Below are 15,782 nucleotides of genomic sequence, written 5' to 3'. Positions count from 1 at the left end.
AATTGTTTCTTGTTAGGGAAACTCCTGAATGTTAATTTTGCTAGGTTGGCACGTCTGAAAATAATTAATATTTACTAAAAGTTATTCTTTTTCATAGAATTATGTTTTAAATGAGTTTTATAATTGTGTGCAGAAATTTTTCTGCTCAATTTTCTGGAGATATGATTAAATATGCAAAAAATAAAATTAATATTAATGAATCCAAACTTTGAACCGTTCTCCTGACCAAACTATTCCTAGATTGTGGCTACTCCCTTTATCATGGGGATTAGTAATCCAAGTCCAATGGGAAAAAAAAAAGGTGTGTTTAGTCAGAAAAAGTATGTTTTTGTATCTAATTTTGTAATTAAAAGTCTTATGTGAACTAAATAATTAACATATCGCCATTTCAAACCTTTAAGATTAAGTCCGTGAATGGAACAATATGATCATTAAATCAAAAGTTATTCAATGGTGGCAATTATTTTTTTGAGAACTATACTTGTATGGAAGACAATTAAGAACAATGTATTGTGAATACTTTCTCCCATTACTACAGGAATCTGGTGGCAAAGCAACAATGATAAATCAGAAATCTGAAAGAAAAAATGAAAAATCAATTTTTTTCCTAATAATTTTTATTTACAGTCAAAGCCAATTTTACTTTTTTGCATTAAGAATTATCTTTTACAACCTAAATACCTGTTCTTTATACAGATTAAAAAAATCAATATTACAAAATTATGCACTAAACTGTTAAGCATATACCAACACAATTGGAATAAAAATTTAAATAAATCCAATTATTTATTATTTCTTTCTTTCATGGGCCTTTACACTATTAAACTAATCAAACCATGTATTTAGAAGTTGATCCCATGAAAATAAAAATTAACAATCATTTATCCTGATCTTACTGCTCTCAGCCAACTCTTGATAGTTGAAATTTACTACAATCGTAGAATTTATCCTGTACTTATTCCTTTTAAGGACCTTAATGAACCTATTAACACATAACCTATATTACATATCATTATTTATGTATGTGGCATCTATTAAAACAGCACCTATTAAGACAATACCAGTGGTATGAATTTTTCATGATTTCTTGATATGAATAAACACATTTCTCCATCAATCTTGCTTTTTCTTCTATAATTTTTTTTTTGTCTAAATTACCGTTGATTTTAAATTATTTACTCTTATGGAAATACCTTTAAAAAGAAAACCTGTGAACAAAATAAACACATGAATTTTGATAACTGAGCAAATATTAATTTAGTGACATCTCATCCCCTTTTATTATCGATCTTACCTGAAAAAGCGTTTAAAACTAATTAAACATGGGATAAACTCTTTGTTTTATTAAATATATTTGTAATTTTTCTTTTACATATTTTAAAAAAGAGATTAAACATGCAGTTTGATTTATAACAATGGTTAATACTAAACTAATAAGAAATTTTAATTTTTCAAGTGTCTCTCCCAAACCATCTAATTTAAAATTTTTAACAATTTGTAGGACAGAGGGTTAAAAGTTCCTTCTTCACTCTGTCCAAATTTCATGATAATAACACAAACGGTTCTAGAATTATATGAGAGAGACACTAACTCTTCATTTTACTATCATAGATTTACTTTTAGGAGTGTCAGTTTATTTGGATAGCCCTCCCATATTATTTTACTTCAACAATAATATTTTTTTTCCATTCCTAATGACAGATTACAGAGACAACTGTAGACAAAACTTTTGCAAAGCGAAAAATAGAAAAGAAGAGAGATATGTCAAATATTTCTTTGTGTTAAAGCTCAATTGCTCTATTTGTGATTGAATGCACAAATTGAGACAGTAATCATAATAAACAGAACAGAACAATAGAAGGAATCAGAAAAAATAAATGATTGGCACTTTGGCTTGCATTTCAAATCAATAGAAATACAATGCATAGCATTATGGCAATGAAGGGATCCAGAGTCGAAAAATTTTCAATGCTCCTACTCCTCTCCCTTATAATAAGCTAAAACTTCAGCTCCGCTGAGCCTCCGGTATTTTTCTTATATGTTATGCACGTTTATGAGTTTCAGATTTTGATTTGAGATTTTTTTTAAAATTAGGAGGACAAATGAGGACATTTATTATTATTGAAAGAGACATAGTATTTTAATTATAAAAATTAAGAGAAATTATAGATAATATTATGATTAATATCTCATAACTGTTAGTTATAATAAGAATGAAAATTCATGTGTATAACTCAATTTTGAACAAAATGAAATAAAATGTAATAGCCAGACAAAATTTATCTGTATCAAAATTACATGTATTGAAAACATGAAGTTTCTCTTCTTTTTTTTTTTTTTTTAATCATGAAAAATTGGAAATCTATAAAAAAAGTATTATTAATAAAAATGTAAAAGATCTCTTGAGCAGTAGAAAGTTTAGAGCCCCAGGGAAAACATAACTCCAAAACACTCTGGTTCCAGTTACAGGTCCCGGATGCAACGGATAAAGGGGAAGAGGCTCTTTTTCTCTGATTTTTATTCATATGCCTCTTACCAGCTAGCCGCAATTAACTAGTTTCAGCACACTTTTTTGAAATTGTTTCTTTTTACTTTCCCATAATCCTTATCTTTATTGAGATATATTTAATTGTAAATCATTAAAATCATTGGTTTGAGATTCCCATTAATAAAGTAGAAAACAAAATTCCATGGATGATTTTTTTGTAAATTGGAAGTTTACTGCATTCAGAAACATAGAAATCTTTTTTTTCTAAAACTAATAGAAATTTCTTCGTAAACAAAATTTTTTATAAAAGTGTTATGCAGATTTCATTTGTACTCTTATTGTTAGTTACAATATGAGTTTATTCTTATCTTTATGTTATCCACAATTTCAGAAGTATGAAAATGCCAGGACACAAAAACAAGTACATGAAATACTAATAGTCTTTAAGTATGGAACTTATATTTAAAATTATATTAAATAGATGTTGTTCATTGACAAAATGCAAACAACCTTAATGCTTTGTACTGTGGAAACTCCTTAAAATTTACACAAAATATTTTAGGAGGTTAAGAAAATATGACCTTTCACTATTTATGAAGCCTCACACTTTTTTTGCCTCACTCTATTTGTGAATAGTAGAAATCTTTATTCAAAGAGTTTTATCTTTTTTCTTAGTGCTTGTAAACTTTAGTCAATTGTAATTGTCATTTTAAATTTTTGTTGATTTTAAGCATGAGTATGAATAGGTAATCTTTTATTTATTTTTAAACTTTTATTTTTTTATTCTTTGTGTCATTATACAGTGCCCGCTGCTAATAAAATCACGGAATAATAAAACCAGTCGCTTTATAAAATCAAATCGGCAAGAACCGAATCGTTACAATATTAATACATGTTAAAAACATCCTTTAATAAAATCAATGCCGCCGCTTTTTGAAATCAAAATTTTGACTGCGTAATAAATCAAAAGTGCAATATTTCAGCTTTTTTTGTTCTTATTTATAAAATTTTATTCTTTCGAAGTTAAAAGATTTTTTTTAGAAGAACCAACAGTTACTCACAAACCTGTGAAACAGGTGTGGTTAGCACTTTCCTGCGATATACATAGTGTAAGAGTTAAGGAAAAATGTAGGTAATAAGCGGCGAGTTCATAGAAATCAATGTCAATTCCTTGACTTGAATGAAGTTTGGAGAAACCTATCTCACTCAACAGGGGGTCGAATTCTTATCTTACTTTTTATTGAATGAGCCATAGAAGGGAGAGAAGTTTTTTTTGTCATCTATCTTAACAGAGAACATGAATAAATTTCCAAAAACTGTCTGTGCGCTTGTTCCATATTATTTATGCCGTTTGAGTAAATTATAGTTAGAGCACTTATCATTTTTAAGTTCGTTTGGTTTTAAATTTTATCAGCATGCCAAAAAGGAAGGATTTGAGTCTTAAAGATAAATTCAAAGTGTTGCAAAACTATGATAGGCTTCCTAAATGTAGTCAACGTTAAGCTTCAATTAAATTAGGGATTTCCTAAACTGCTCTTGTCAACATTCTGAAACAAAGGATAAATATTTCCGAAGAAATGAAAAAGAATGGAAATCTGTCAAGAAAGCATAAGCATGAAGGAAAATCGTTGGAAATTGAAATAGCTCCGTTAGAATGGTTCAAAAATGCATGTGAACGAAGAATTCCAATATTCCATGGAATTTTATTTCACAAAGCGCAGGACTTTCCTAACTTATTTGGTGATTCTGATTTTAAAGCTACAGATGGGTGGCTAACCCGATGGAAAGACCGTAACAACCTTGTCTATTGTAAATTGCATGGTGAAAAGCAAGATGCTGATTTTAGCTCTGGTGCAGAATGGGTAAACGACGTGTGGCCAACACTCATCAAAGACTATAAACCAGAGCAAATTTTCAACACAGATAAAAACAGCATTATTTTTCCGAGCACTTCCTGAACATACACTGCTGTTTAAAAATGAACCGACTGGTGGATGTAAAAAAATAAAGGAAAGACTAACCGTGCGGCTAACATGCAACATGACAGGAACTGTGAGGAAAAAAAAACTTTAGTGATAGGAAAGAGTTTGAAACCTCGGTGTTTTAAAGAAGTAAAACACCTGCCCACCAGTTATGACAACAGCTAATTAAATTAGTTAAAATAAAGCTTTAATGTTGTTATTATTTCAGCTTTTAAAGTGTGTGCATTTAGAATATACAGTGGGTGATCGGTTAACAAACAAATCGGTTAACGAACACTTTCACGAAAGATTTTTGTGTTCGGATAACGAACACTTTCAAGAAAGATTTTTTGTGTTCGGACAACGAATACATATTCGGATAATGAACAAAACGAATTCTAACGAACACTTCTCGGCCTGAAAAAAAAATTTTATTAAACATTTGTTATAATTTTGCATACAAAATAAAATCACTGAAAGGAGAAATGTTTAAAACATGCTTAGTATTGATAATTACTAAATGAAACTTGAATTAACAAGTAATTTAAAGGTCATTCAATAATTATTATTATGACTAAAATCAATACACACTTGAATACTTCAATTTCAATATGAATATCAATATTTTCTGACAGCTGATAAGTTATGGGCGAGTGGATTTGCTGACATGGCGAATAAATTAAGCGAATTCTTAGTTCTTTCAAACAGTGCAGACTATAAAATATAAAGGTGCCGATGACGCGCTAGCACCGTAAGAATATGTGAAATTATGAAAATACGGGAAATATGAGAAATTTCTAAATAGTCAATCGTCTTTTAGTCGCCACTGGCAGCCCTGAATGTGGTAATAACACACGTGCGGTGCTAGTGTGAGTCGAAACTTTGTCAATTGTGTACGCTAGTTGGTTCCTGTTCCTCTAAAATTTTCGTATGTGCTTTTCTGAACCCCTTATAAAAAGACAGAAAATCTGACAATATGTGTCCCAAAAAGCTTGGAGTGTCAAGGACTGTGCTCACTATAAATGCCAAGCGAGAAATGATAGCCAAAGTTGAGAGTGGACAGAAAATGGCTGGATGTTGCGAGACAGTATGGCTTGAACAGGTCTACAGTATGCACAATATTAGCTAAGAAAGATATCATCAAGAAGACTCAAGTAGCTGAAGGAGTAACGAAAATCACATCTGCGAAGCAAAGCAGTGCCATCCATGATAAAATGGAGAGGTTGCTTTTAGTTTGGATAAATGAACGGGAAATGAAATGAGATGTAACTAGTATGCCTATCATTCAAGAGAAGGCTAGAGAAATTTTTGAGAAATTGAAAGAACAAACTTCAGGTTCGTCATCCGAGGAGTTAGAATTCAAGGCTACCACTGGCTGGTTTACAAAGTTTAAAAGAAGGTCTAGAATTAAACATGTATTAATGTATGGTGAGTCTGCTAGTGTAGATAAAGAAGCAGCTGAGAAGTACTGTCTAAAATTTTAAGAATTCATTGAAACAGAAGGGTATCGTCCACAACAAATATTTAATTGTGAGGAAACTTGTTTGTTTTGGAAGCGCATACCGAACCGTACCTACATCACGAAAGATGAGAAAAGTGTTCCTGGGCATAAACCTATGAAAGACCGATTGACGTTACTTTTGGGAGCTAACGCTAGTGGTGATATGAAGCTTAAGCCACTTATCGTTTACCACTCTGAAAATCCCAGAGCATTCAAAAAGAAATTCCATAATAAGAGCAAACTGCCAGTAATTTGGAGATCGAATCAAAGGGCATGGGTCATGTAGTATCTTTTCAAAGATTGACTATTTAAAGTTTGTGCCCTGAGCATCAAAGACTACCTTGATACCAATGACTTGCCCTTGAAAGCACTGCTGCTATTGGACAATGCACCAGGATACCCAAAAGATCTTGAAGATAATTTGTTGACAGACTTTCCCTGCCTACAATTCAGTTTTTACCTCCGAATACGACTTCGCTGATTCAGCTGATGGATCAAGAGGTTATCGCGGCTTTGAAGAAATTGTACACTCGCACGCTGTTTCCTCGGTATTTTGAAGCAAGCCAATTCTCCTGAACAATGACTTCAAAAAAGTTTTGGAAAGAAACATTTGACATTCTTGAAGCTATTCGTATCATTCAAAAGGCGTGGTCATAAGTCACACAGCGACAGTTGATTTCTGCTTGGCGGAAGCCGTGTCCATCCTTCGTTCAAGGAGACGGAGGTGATCAGGAAATTATGGGTGAAATTTTGACAACTGCTAGAGATCTGGAATTGGAACGAGGATGACATAGAAGAGCTCATAATGGGACATGAAGATGAACTGACGACAGAAGAACTCCAAGAAATTTTGAATGAAGAACACCAAGAAACACAGCGAAATGTGTCTCCTTCTGAACAAGAGGAAGACGAAAGAGGACCAATGCCGACATCTGCCATTAAAGATCTTTTGAAAAAGTGGGAGGATGCCAGAGCAATGGTCTTAGAATGGCACCCAAACCAAGCTGATGTCAGTAGGATTGGGGATCTTTACAACGACAATGCTATTAATTACATCTGGAAAAATCCTGAAAAAGAGAGAAAAACAATCGACATTGGACATGTTCTTCAACGTCCCATAAGCAAAAAATGAAAAGGACTGGTTAATATGCAAGACTATATGTATGTATAATTTTTTTAAAAACTTACAAAGAAATTATACATTTTTTAATATTTAATTTTTAGGGTCTCCAGAACGAATTAATCAATTTCACATAGAAGTCTATAGTGAATCGATGATCAGTTAACGGACGATTCGGATAGCGAACATAGTCTTGGAACGGATTATGTTCGTTAACCGATCACCCACTGTATTGTAAAAATTTGATTTTTTTTTCAAATGTTGAATCGCCTCTTAATAAATTCAGCCGCTTCATAAAATCAAAAGAGCGTAAAACGAAAGTGATTTTAATAAACGGCAGGCACTGAATTAGATTCTAAAAAAGTCGCAATAAAAATAAGTTAATTTTCTTCTTCTGTTTCCTGTACAAAGGCCATCGACCAAATCGATTTCTCCTCAGCCTGAGCAACTTTCTCCTACAACTACTTCTCAAGTAATGTTGTTTTACATTGTTACGTATGAATAATTAGCTTCTTTTGATTATATTAAAAAATCTCTTTCCCTTTCAGGAGTCTTCAACAAGTAAAAGTGAACAAGAACTCAAAGAAGAGGAAGACTTACAACTGGCTCTTGCTTTATCACAGAGTGAAGCAGAAAGTAAAGAAGTAAGTATTCATTTTTCACTTCCATTTCTTAACCCTCACAGAATTTCTGAGAAACTTCTGTTCTTTCACATTCTTCATTGTTTATCTCTTAAAAGTTTAAATAATCCACAAAATTAAAGAAGACTTTGTTGATAAATTTTATAGTTATCATAATAATATGTTAGAACATACTGATAATATGTTAATTGTATTAAAATGGTTTGAGAAATATTTAACTGTAAATTAAACTTAAGAATTCAGAATGTGTGACACAATTAAAGGAAATAAATGATTAAAAAAAATATATTCTTTAAAAAACTTATATCATTATAAATAATAGGAAATGGTGCTTGAATTAATTTTTTTATATTTTCTGGTGTGCAAAGGAAATAATTATGTAAAGTTGTGTAAAACAAAGGAAAGTGAAAAAAAACTTGCGTAAAAGCACTTAAAAATGTAATAACATGTTAAGTTTTCAAATTAAAATGGCCCTTACAGCTTGTGGAATTTCAACTCTTTAGTTATGTTACTATAGTCTGCAGAGAAGCTTGTATGCTACTTTTACTACAAATTCCTCAATAAATAGTTCTCAGTTTCCAAACATATTTTAATTTTATTTTTTATTCTATCATACTGGTATATTTTGCCATCCCCCGGTATAATTTTAAATTTCAAAGTCGAATGTTTTTTGTTTTGTTTTTTGCAGAAAAATAACAGGAAGTTATGTAACACACTAAAGGCGCTTAAAATTGCAATCACTTTCAAACAAATTGGAATTTAGCAAAAATATCCTGTTTTAAGTTTATAAATAACTGTGGTCCTTTTCAGCATATAAATTTTAAACTCTGTGATTGCATTTCTTGCCTGTGTGGTGTTTTTTGCTACAAGTTTTACTAATGATAGCAATTCTTAATTTTTTTTTCTATCTGTGTACACACCTTAGCAATTTAAAATTTCTAAGTCTTAAAGCAAAATGTAAAATTGAATACCAAAAACAGCATTTCTTCTGACTTTTTTTATATAGAATAAAATTAAAAAAAATTCTCCTTGAAAATTTTGATATTTATATTCTTTCAAAAATTTAATTTAATTTTTATTTTAATAAAATGAAACTATAATTTTATAAATACTTTTTTATGGTAATGCAACAAAATGTTACTATGAAAATACTCACTTTTTTCACTTTTCACCGTGTTTTGTTTTATCAACGGATAGAAAACATTTTGGTTGTTGTATAAATTTATTCATCCTTTTTTTAATACTTGATTCCTTCAAGAAATTTTTTGGGCTGTATGAACAATCAAGGAATCTGTCAATCAGACTGCATTTAATTCACTTTAACTTTTTGTCATACTTTTGTGGGGGAAATGTCTTCAAAATAGTATTATAAATTGCTTAATTTTTGCAGAAAAAATGTTTTAAGCTAAGTAAAAAAATGCCTTTTTATTTTAATTAGAATTAAAATTATTATTTCGTTTCAATAACCTTAATTTTTTCGGTAGGTTACATTCTTAATTAAAATTATTAGATTGTAATTGCTACTTTTAATTGGCTATATATTATAATGTTATCAAATACTTAAGTTTCAATTTCGTAAATTAATTATTTTCTATCAAAAGAATATCCCTCACATATTTGTAAAATAAAAGTGTTGTTCCTAGTCGTGTGTCTGGTTGTGAGGGAGCCGCTGCCATAGCCTGAGTTGTTTCAAAAAGTGGAAAGGTTTTGCCTATGTATTCCTATGTATGCTTAGTCAATTGTTTTGTTGATCTAATAACTGTCCATGTCCACTAAGCAGCACTACATTGGTATGGCAATGGCAGCATACATTTAACTCATTATGTCATCACCTGCTCTAAATGCAGGTAGTCTTCCTGATGTAAGCTACTGGCATTATGTAGCTGAACAACCGTTGATTGATGATTTTAAAATAATTAAATCAAGTGTATTAAAATTTTATATCCTAGGAGAGCTATAAAATCAGGCAAGCCTTATTTATTAAAGTTAATTACTTACTATTTACTTTTTTTAAATAAAAATACCTGCTTTTTTTATTATACTATGCTATTAAAAGTGGATAAAACAGTTCTTTTTCTTTTTTACTAATCGGTACTTTATTTATTTATTTAATTTTTAAAAAAACTACAATTCTTTTTGATTGAAACTGTATCAGTAGATAATTGAGTTTTTTCCTTTATTTTAGAATAAAAAATCATCTGCCAAAACAGTTGTGTACTCTTCTTTTACACCAGTAGAGGTAAAACACTTCTTTTCATTTAAGTATAGTAGTTGGTTGTCATATAAAGTAAAACCTCCGTTAAGCTGACATTTGTGGGACCGAAAAAATTTTCCATTTACAGGAAGGGTACCCTAATAACGAAGTTTAACACGGTAAACCATTTTTAGAATATTTTCCAAGATGTAGAAATAATTAAATTATCTACAATAACTCTCTACAAGGATATTTATTTAAACTTTAAGAAAGATAAAAGTATATATATATAAGGAAGTTTGATATAAATATATAATTCTAGATGTAGCTTCAGATAAATTAATATAATTTTCCCATTAGCATAGATACTCAAGTTAGACATATGATACCGAATAGGAGCTTTCAGTTCTCAGTCGGTTTCAATTATTAGGTTTACATCCTCTTACACCTACCTACCTATTGTTTGATAAGGAAGTTGGCCAATACCTTCTTGGAAGTAAACCTCCCACGATTTACAGGAAAAAAAAAGCACTGCATACATGTAAGTCATGAGGATCTATGGAGTTAATTGTTCACAATTGATCAGCTATCAAGTGTCTGAATAAATGTTTCATTCATATTAACACCTACCTTAAAAATTATACTTCTGTTCTCAGTTTATAGATGGTAACGAGAAGAGTTTTGTGGTTGCTATGGTGACTAATAAGAAGGTAAATTGTTTTTTTGAGTGAGTGTGAGATTTGTTTTTTGGAACTGCGATGCTGTAATTTTATTGTTTAGTTAATAAACCTTCCTTTTATATTAAACGTGATAGTAGTTTCCTTAATTATTTGATTCGAAGTCCTTGGAGTTTTATTTGAGGTCAGTTTATTTTGTATTTTTTGACAAGAGAGAGCATTCTCACCAAACGAGATTTCTTCCGAAATTCAATGTTTTGTTTATGCAGGGTTTTTCCATTGCAATTTCTCTTATTTAAATTTTTAATAGACTTAATTATAGCCAAAATTTTAACCTTTCTAAAGAGATATCAGTTTTAGAAATTTTATCTTAAGATTTTATACTATAGCACATTTCTAATAGGTTTAACGAATTACATGTCATTTATTTGAATTCAAATTTATTTTAATGACTTAGTATTTACTAAAAAGATGTAATTTTTTTTAAAAAGAAAAGTTTTTATATGGATTTGAATGATTGTTTTGAATTCTTAGAATTTTGTGCATTTGCAATGTACAGTAGGGAACCGATTATCCGGAACGATCGGGACTATCGCTATTCCGGATAACTGATTTTTCCGGTTTTCTGAATCGCTACAAAAAGCCGTTTTTTTTATTGTTAAATCCAACTAAAAAAAATTTTTTTTTGGAAATAATCTTAAAAAGAAGAAAAAACGATGGAGTAATACACTAATGATTATTTCCAAAATGATGGTAAGGTAAACATCTTTCAAAAAAGAAAGAAAAATCCTAAAATCTTATGAGGAAAAAAAAAAATTTATTTTTAAATGGTGGGAAAATGTATCGAATTTCGTTCCGGTTTTCTGATTTCCGGATAACGGGTACTGTACCTTAGTTTGTAGCGAGCGAAGCAAGCTTGGTTTACAAAGCAAACCATATAAGATTGCGTAGCAATTTTCGGGGGTTGGCGAGCAGGGGGCGCAGCCCACTAGTATATACTAGTTTTGTTTAAACTTAGTCTTCAAGCTTACATTTGATAACATACGCTAATTGTCCTTCTTAAAAAAAGTAAGAAATTATGTTTTATTTCATGAATTTGTAAATGAAGTTGTCTTAAAACATTTTCATATTGCCTGCTTTTAAAATTATTGTAGATTTTATCTTCTATTTATTTTGACTTCCTACCACTGAGTCAAAACATATAGTATTTATTATGGATAGGTAAAAAAAAATTTAGTATTTTTTTTTATTAGCATTTTATTAATTTTAAAGCTCGCATAAAGTAAATTACATAAAGTAATAAAAAGTTTTTAAATGTTGAAAGTTAGTCTTTTTTCTAAAAGTTTAACTTTACTTCATTAAAAAATGTTATTCAAATTTAATGTTGAATTATAATTAAAAGAAGTATTCTAAGTAAAATATGTTTGAATATTTCATATGACTGTTAGTTTAACTTTAGAAGCTATAAAAAAACATATACTAATAACATTCCATAAAATATAATCTTAATGAACTAAACATGCAATCTAGAATCTACTCATCTCTAAATCGAGTTTTAAGCAAACACATATTAGCGTAAAATACCTCAGCATTAGCTTAGAAAATGAAGAGTCTTGGCTTTAGGGAAATGTGTCATTTCTTCTGCTTTTGTTAAGTTTGTACAAATTATTTACTTTATAAGTTAAAATATATATACATATACATACATATATAGGCCGGGAAGGAGGGTACAAAATTTATTTATTAATTATTAGACGGAGCAGTCATGAAAAGTATGTAAAAGTTGCGCTCCTTGGTTATATGTTAGGGAAAATCTTGCAAAGTAAAATCCGTAAAATGTCTTAATTTAGGGAAAGAGGGAAATCTTGGTAATTGCTATTGGTTCATGAAATAGATTAAGCATTTCCCACAGAGAGCAAGGGGAAAATGTCCTTCTTTTAATTAAATGCATACTTGAGCCAAAAACAGATTTAAGAACAGGGTGTGGCTTTTAAGAGTGTGTGAAAGTATTTCGATTAGAATAATTAATTAGGATAACATAAAAAGATTAATTGAAGCTTTTTATGTTACATCCCCCCTCGCCAAAAAATGTTTAATTACAAATCAAAAATTTTAAAAATTTTCTATTTGCAAAATCTTCCCTCTGATAGAAGCACAATTAAAATAATCAAATTTGTAATATTAACAATATATAATAGTATATGAATTAACAGTTTTTTCAGCTCTAAGTCTTTTGTTTAAAGGTCACAACACGGCTTTTACACTATAAGAAGTATTCATCATAAAAAGTATTCCTCGTAATACCACAATTTAAGTTAACTCTTCAATCATGATGACAAAAATTTATAAGCATTTGTTAGAAGTGTATAATTTAAAATGTAAAATACAAAAAACAGTTTTACAGGAAAAATTTCAATCTGAAATTAGATTTGAGTATTGTTTACCTTGTTTGAAAACAAAATAAAATAAAAAATGACACAATGGTTATTATTCTGAAGACCAAGACTTCAGTATTGTCTTTATTTCACTTTATTTATTATTTACCTTTCATATTTATCACTTGAATAGCAAAATATCCGGAAGCCTTTTTTTTTCTTTATGTCCAAAATTTGCCTTATGTAACATTTTTTCTTTTCCTCTCTTATTTTTCTTTCTACTTTCTTTATATTTATTTATTTATACTTTTATTTTCTTTCTTGGTATTTTTATTGCAATTATTATCCCGGATTTCAGGAAATATGTAAAGACAAATTGCTTTTATAATCAGAAAAGGTGATCAGTCTTCTCAGATTTTGCTTTACAACCTGTTTAACACAATCACTAATTGAAATCCAAAACAAAGCTTTCAAATTTAATATGGTATTAAGGTAAATCAGTTTTTAAAATTTGACTGACGTAGCTATTTTCCTTATTTTTAATCTGAAGTGCAATTTTGATTAAGTTACAAATTACCTTTTGTTTGTTTTTTTTTAATTTTTTTATTTATATCTTTCTTTCTTTTTGGACATAATTTTTTTTTTCCTTTTTTTTCCAAAATTTTTAGTTCGGATATTTTTTAAAGTAATTTTTGTGTAGAGATCTTAATTGGTAATTTAATTTGTCACAAATGTGTTAGGAAATTCTAATATTTTCATTTCTATTTTAAATCTGTTTTTTAAGTGTATTCAGTTACTAATACTTTTCAATTTGTGTTTGATCATTTTCCTATCTGTATGCTAGATAGGAAAAGAAATACATTTTAGTACACTTACATATAGAGAAAAAAAAAACATTTTAAAGGGAAAATTTATTTTCATCAAATTATAATTTAAAAAAACTTGCAGGATGTAACATATACATACAGCTCTTTTCTAACTAGCACTTTTTTTTACATGCGTTCAAAATTATTATTATTCCTTATTAAATAAAAAAAAGGTATAAAATTTGCAATGAAAAATTTTAATAGATACCTGAAATTCATTTTGAGTTTTTATTCATCAAGTTGATACAGGTATTTAACAGAAATATGTCTTGTTATCTTAATTATGGTTTCCACTTTTGATTATATATTTGGATGTTTCTGGTTTTTTTATTATTATTATTAAAAGATTTTGTATGTAACTATAATGTAGGTATTGCATATTCTAAAAGCATTTTAAGCTATTACATTAGAGCACTGCAACAATAACTCTCTTTTTAAAAAAAAATACCATGATACATTGTGATATTGTTTACATAAAATTAGTTTTTACTGTACTTTTTAGAACCCTTAAGTGTACACACTGAAGCTTGGTGGACTAAGATACAACATGTATTAAATGAAGCTTAGATAAATCAAACTTTTCAGAAACTTTTAACTGATTCTGCATTTTTCTTACTCTTGTATTCCTCCTCCCTTTTTTTTTCATTAACTAAAAATTTTCACAATATCGGGGATAAAATTTTACTACTCAGGGATGAGATTTTTCCGCTTTTTAACGGATTTCCGCCTTTTTCACTTTAATCTCTAGAATTTCAGCGTTTTTTTTTTTTTCTATCAAAAACACCAATTCTCTAAAAGTTTCACTTTTTTTAAATAAATATTGAGATTTTTCTAAAAATTCAGTCCTTGAAATAAAATAATTATATTTATTTCTGTTTTTCAAATCTAAACAGAAAATTTAAACTACATAGCTTCCAACCCTACCGCATTTTTACTTATTTTAACTATTTTCTCCGCTTTTATGTGCAGAAAATATCTCATAAGATTTTTCGCATTTTTACCCGCCCACCAGATTGCTCGTATTTTCGTAATTCAGTAATTCTTCTATGTTGAAAAAAAGTGGCATGTGTAAAAAAAGAAAAGAAAAGCTTGATATATGGTGAAAATATTTATTTGCCCACTCAATAAATCTTGTAAATTTGTATTAATTATGGCTAAACAAAAACAATATAAGCAAGCTTCACATGTATCCAGACCCCGAAATCTGCTGACATCTTGATTCTTATTCACGTGATTTTAATATCAAACATCGATTTTCGTATTTTCCTAATTTAAAAGTTACGCATTGCGATTCTTATTCACGTGAATTAAATACCGTACTTCGATATTCTTATTACGAGATTTAAAAATTCAATGTAGCGATTCGTATTTACACGTTTTTAAAATCCATGATCGCGATTCATATTCATACGATTTTAGAATCCAAGATCGCTATAAATCACGTAATAGTATTTAAAGAAAGGGAACGTAAATGTATATTCTCAGTAGTTTAATGTGCTAAACTAGGCAGATTTTCAAGTAATAATTGTCTCCTTTGTGTGAACTGAAGAAAATATAATTTCTAACTTTATTTTTTGAATTGGTAATTTTACTTTTTTCTAAATGTTAAGTATTGATGTAATCATTCATATATTAATAAATTAGTACGCAATTCTATATAAACACATAATTATTTTTTGTCTTAAATTGTCCGGAATTCATTATTAAACGATTACACACACGTAAGATTTACTCGCATGGAAGTTCAGCTTTTTTGCCTTTTAGTCAATCTCATCCCTGACTACTTTTCTATCAAATTTCTATCTTTTTATATGAAATTTACAGCCTTTTTTGTCACTGTTTCTAAAATCTCCATTTTCTTCGCAATGAATGATATTTTTTTTTTTATAAAAATAGTATTTTTCTTCTTATTTAGTATGACATTACCTTTTTATTAACCAATAAGGTTGTCTTATAATG

At 29.2% G+C, this 15,782-nt stretch overlaps 1 protein-coding gene across 1 annotated transcript in view; it reads left to right on the top strand.

Annotated features, from left to right (window-relative positions):
- Window positions 1–15,782, top strand: part of LOC107453404 (Hepatocyte growth factor regulated tyrosine kinase substrate) — a gene marked incomplete at its 5' end in the record, with an annotated part of 63,593 nt that overhangs the window by 24,449 nt on the left and 23,362 nt on the right. The window contains 3 exon segments of the mRNA XM_071177048.1: window positions 7,482–7,542; window positions 7,619–7,714; window positions 9,897–9,950. Of these exon segments, the coding sequence (XP_071033149.1) occupies window positions 7,482–7,542; window positions 7,619–7,714; window positions 9,897–9,950 (211 nt within the window).

This window comes from Parasteatoda tepidariorum, chromosome 2 (assembly GCF_043381705.1).
Source record: "Parasteatoda tepidariorum isolate YZ-2023 chromosome 2, CAS_Ptep_4.0, whole genome shotgun sequence".
Classification (NCBI taxonomy): Eukaryota; Metazoa; Arthropoda; class Arachnida; order Araneae; family Theridiidae; genus Parasteatoda; species Parasteatoda tepidariorum.
Note: the sequence above shows the minus strand (reverse complement) of the source record. Positions and strands in the feature narration are given on the sequence as shown.